The 4868-nt window shown below is 28.4% G+C and overlaps 1 protein-coding gene across 1 annotated transcript; it reads left to right on the top strand.

Moving 5' to 3' along the window:
- The first annotated feature begins 128 nt into the window (after positions 1-128).
- On the top strand, positions 129-1302 carry LOC132716241 (uncharacterized). The gene is made up of 2 exons (XM_060699478.1): positions 129-262; positions 602-1302. Exon 2 carries the CDS (start codon positions 618-620, stop codon positions 1269-1271), a length of 654 nt encoding a protein of 217 aa, XP_060555461.1. The 5' UTR covers positions 129-262; positions 602-617; the 3' UTR covers positions 1272-1302.
- The last annotated feature ends 3566 nt before the right edge of the window (positions 1303-4868 follow it).

Raw genomic sequence — 4868 nt, 5'->3', positions numbered from 1 at the left:
TTATTTTTTTTTATTGCATCAAATGAATAAAATCATCTTGAGAAAATATAATTTTGATTGATTTTACGCGGGGTCAAAGATAATTAATAAATATATCAATAACAGCTTATAATGATAATCTACAATTAAAAATTTTCGGGGGAAAACTCTAGTACGGTACAGTACGGAAAATATTGGATTGGTTTTATCCATGTCACCTTAATTACTTTTTAATAATTTACCTGTTCACCTGTACCACTGTAGTTACCTGTGAAATACACGAGTAAGATATCGTTTTTAATTATAATTAATGTTTTATTTATTTGATGAAATATCAGTGAACAATAATTTGCGCAAATTTATGAAATTTTAACATTCACGGTCGTTTTTAACCATACAAGCACATTTTCATATTTCAGGAAGTAAACGTAGTTACTTGAATAACAATATGTGATTTCATTATTTTAATTTCCTCTTTCTATAGTCTTTATCTAGTTTTGTTTACATTTAGCACATAATTGTTTGATACATAAAATAACTATTTTTATTCTAATTATCAATATTTTCTGAATGACATTTTATTTGAACAAATAAATTGAATGGTCAATGTTTTATTTTTCAGACAAAACAGATTTGTAATGTGGGACTTCTTTAAATTACGTAGGAGAGCAAGGCGATTGACACAGGCTAATGAAAATTCACTAACAGTTGAAGATGAAGAAGAAAGTTGTCCGTATAGTAACAATGTTACTGGAAGCAGATCAATCACGCAACCATTCTTTATACCAACACAGCCTATATCAGAATCACCCCCAAAATGTTTAAGTCGGCTGCCTTGCTCTCAGATACTGTACGGAGAGAGGGTTGAGGACTTTTCAACAGATTGTTGGCTTGAAAATCACCTTCATCGCTTTGGTTTGCCTTCAAATAATCCTCTCAGTATTACAACTAATGTGTCAAGAAATTCTCCACTTTACGAAGAAAATGATGACAGCGTCACTGGGAGTAGTGAATCTGCTAGTAGCTTAATAGATTTTTTTGACCTTGACATCCAAAATGACTTTGATTTTACAGAGTCACGGCCTAGACTAGCATTAGAACAATTGTTTATCCCACTTGGGGAAAGCGATGTTGATGAACCTTTTGACGGTTGTGAAATTATTGAACCTCCACCATACAGTGAATTTGATCCACCTCCAACTTACGAAGAGGCTGTACAGCATTCTGAAAGACGTAGCACAGGCAATAGATCTTCTAGTTCTAATGGATCAAGTCTTGCTTTTATGTGGTAGCAAAAACAACAAAAAAGCAATTTTATTGAATGTTGAACAAGTATAGATAAGTAACTTCACTGTTAATAAGTTTATATCAATACTATCCTGGTATGAAATGTTATAACTATATTTAATATGTCCTAAAATATTTCAAAAATGTAATAAATCTATTTTGATAGATATTTTTTTTTAATTTCTGTTTATACATTTGAAAATTTAGGTTCTTCATTGGAATCCAAATAAAACTTAATGGTTATGAAACCTAACAGATGTATGACAATAAAGCAATAGTTCAGTGTCATTTATTTGTTTTCTAAAACAAGTGAATATATATTGTGAAATGCTTTTGATACTTAACAGTAGATTCAAAGTTTTCAGTTTTATTGCAATTGCTAGAAACAGTTATGAATTAGTGAATCAAAATTACAATATTACAGATATACTTAGATTTTTTGAGATTTTGGTCCAGTTACCATGCTAAATATATTTTACCTGACTTGTCCATCTTTCAATTTGGACAAACCTGTTCATGTTTTTGAAGCGACACATTTTTCAAATTTTTATGGACTAAATTTTATAACAAACAATGCAGCAAACAGAATGATGTGCTGGCTGATCTTCGTCTGCACTGGTTACGTTCATAGAATCTGTTGCCACCAACAGATTATTTAATTTGCTTATGAAAACAGTCATTAAAGTTGGTAGGTAAACTATTTGTCTATTCTTATCTCTTATTTTTCAACTTTTTTATTCATACATGTACATATTGTCACCTTAGTGCAATAACGAGTTAAGTCCTTTTAAATTTAATAGGAGTTAACCAGTTATTGCACTAAGGTGATGATATCAAACAGGGAAAGATTGTTTTGGGAAATTGTTATTTTTGTTGTGATGTGTTTTGACATTTAGAACTTCTCATCTAACATGTCTGGTATATTTTGATGAAGTATATAATTGTGTACCCTATATCATCTAATTTGAAATCTATATTATGTATCTCCCATTCTCTCCCATTCAAAAAATGAAAAGTGAGAAGAAAAGCCTTACCATCAAAACATGACAAGATGAAAATGTAATAAATTACATGCACACATAAACTCCTTGGAATAATTTATGTGGTTTGTTTTTTCACATGATAATTATATACTCAAATGTACCAGTACCAAAAGTTTGCCAGTATAATGTGATTCTTTAGTTTTTGTTATTTTTTCACTTTGCCAAATTGCTTATTTGTTTAATTTGCAAATGTCTATAAATATTGAAAAAGATCTGTTATATAGATATTCTGTTTATGTTTTTTAGTGTTTATCTATACAATGTACATATATTTATGTTTATTTATGTATCATTTCAAATAAATTTCTAATTATTCATGGTGAATATAAGAAATCAAACAATGTTACCAATCAATTTGGTAAAAACCTCAGTTATTCTTTGGCATCAATGCAGTTTTATTTTGAAGTGTTTTGTTTTTATTAGTTTAAAGCAGCATGCCTCCAGATGTGCTTCAAAGTAAATTTACAAATTCTGTAAACAGTGAAATTGTTGTTTTCTAAATCACAGTAAAATTATGATTGAAATTATTCATTTAAAAATTCAAACAATAATTTTGTAAAGAAAGCTTATTTGACCCAATTTTGAGCCTACTTCCTCAAACTGACCAATTCTGACGTCATACTAGGAAATGTTACCACTGAAGGACTCAAAGCCATATTAATTGTTATTCTTCTAGAGGTGTCAATTAAGTAACCAAACAACTTTAAATATTGGTGGTACCTCAACCAGTGTAATTCAGTCAGACCTTAAAGTTATTTATATTATGATTGACACAATTTTAGGATATCTTTAATCTTTTGAAACACTTGTGTTTATTTATACATGTACTTTGAAGGATATGAATTGTAATTTTGATTTTATCAATAAATAGCCACTTGAACAATTGAGTTTTTGATACTGTATAAATGATGTATAGATGTATTTGTTTACGTGTGATATCTATATACTATATGATAAAGTACCATAAACTCTTATAATTTCCTTGGCATTAATTTTTTCAATTAAATTTTATTTTTAAAAACTTATAAATGCTATTGTTTAGTAATTATTAGATTGGACGTGATAATGTCCGCAGATAATGATAGTTTGTACATTTTGTTTAAACTTTTGTTAGTACAGTCTACCATGTATATAAACCCTTTTTTACAAATGTGTAATGACTATACATTCACATACCTTCTGCAACTTGGTGCATAGCCTATATTACATAGAAAAATCATTTAAATCATTTCTTTTGTTTTGTTAAGATTCCAGACTATTTACACATTTTATATTTGAAGATATATTATTAAACAAAAATGATTGACAGTAATAGTAATGATTGACAGTATCATTACAGTAATTGCAATGATAAACAATATCACATTACAGTAATTGTAATGATTGACAGTATCATTACAGTAATGGTACTGATTGACCGTATCATTACAGTAATTGTAATGATTGACAGTATCACTATCATAATGGTAATGGTTAATGATTACAGTAATGGTAATGTTTGATAGTATCATTTTAGTAATGGTTGACAGATTCATTACAGTAATGGTACTGATTGACAGTATCATTACAGTAATGGTAATGATTTCAGTAATGGTAATGATTGACAGTATCATTATGTAATGGTAATGATTACAGTAATGGTAATGATTGATAGTATTATTTTAGTAATGGTAATGGTTGACAGATTCATTACAGTAATGGTAGTGATTAACAGTGTCATTACAGTAATGGTAATGATTGACAGTAATGGTAATGATTTCATAGTTATATTTACAAAATACTCTGACAATTTTCTTCTGTTAATATATTTATGTATATTTTATTACTGTTAATCAAACATGTTAAGTTTTAAATATTTTATATAATTGATAAGGATTTATCAAGACTTTTAGCATTGCTCATGTACATGTTATTCTTATGTGAAAATGATGTTAGCATTGTAACATCTTTCTTAACCCATACCATGTTACATATCTAAAATAGATTTGGGTAATTCTTTCAGTTTGGACAAAACCATTTGTTATTTTTACGGGGGAAAATTGAAATAATACTGACTGCAGAATATGATCAGATTTTGGTCTACACAGATTGCATGGGGGATTCTGTTGCCACTTGCAGGCTAAGACTTCATAAACAAAATTCAGATTTTTCACCATTTATTTTGATATTTATATCAAATTTGTCTTATACTTGTACAGATTTATACAATTACAGATTTAAAAATTTTAAATCTTAGATTTTTTTACATTAAAAACTTGACCATGAGACTTGTTTATTTAATCCTTCCATATAAATTAAACCTGCAGAATTTTATGAAAAAAAATGGATTTGCCCAACAATGAATTTGGAACAGTCCACAGCAAACTTAAAGGGATGTCTAATTATTGCTATCTACTGCACAGTATGGAGCCTTGTCATAGTGCATAAATATGATAGACACTTTTATGTGATATTAGTTAATTACTAACTATAGTTATTAGAAACAAGGACTTAAGTAAACTGCCTGCTACTAAGTATGTAACTGAAATCTGGCATTTTATAAAAAAAACAAATTTCTAA

This window comes from Ruditapes philippinarum, unplaced genomic scaffold, assembly GCF_026571515.1.
Source record: "Ruditapes philippinarum isolate M1 unplaced genomic scaffold, ASM2657151v2 ctg1807_1_1_1_1, whole genome shotgun sequence".
NCBI classification, from domain to species: domain Eukaryota; kingdom Metazoa; phylum Mollusca; class Bivalvia; order Venerida; family Veneridae; genus Ruditapes; species Ruditapes philippinarum.
Note: the sequence above shows the minus strand (reverse complement) of the source record. Positions and strands in the feature narration are given on the sequence as shown.

Coding starts and splice junctions, on each gene's coding strand:
- LOC132716241 (XM_060699478.1), top strand. CDS start 618: ATGTGGGACTTCTTTAAATTACGTAGGAGAGCAAGGCGATTGACACAG.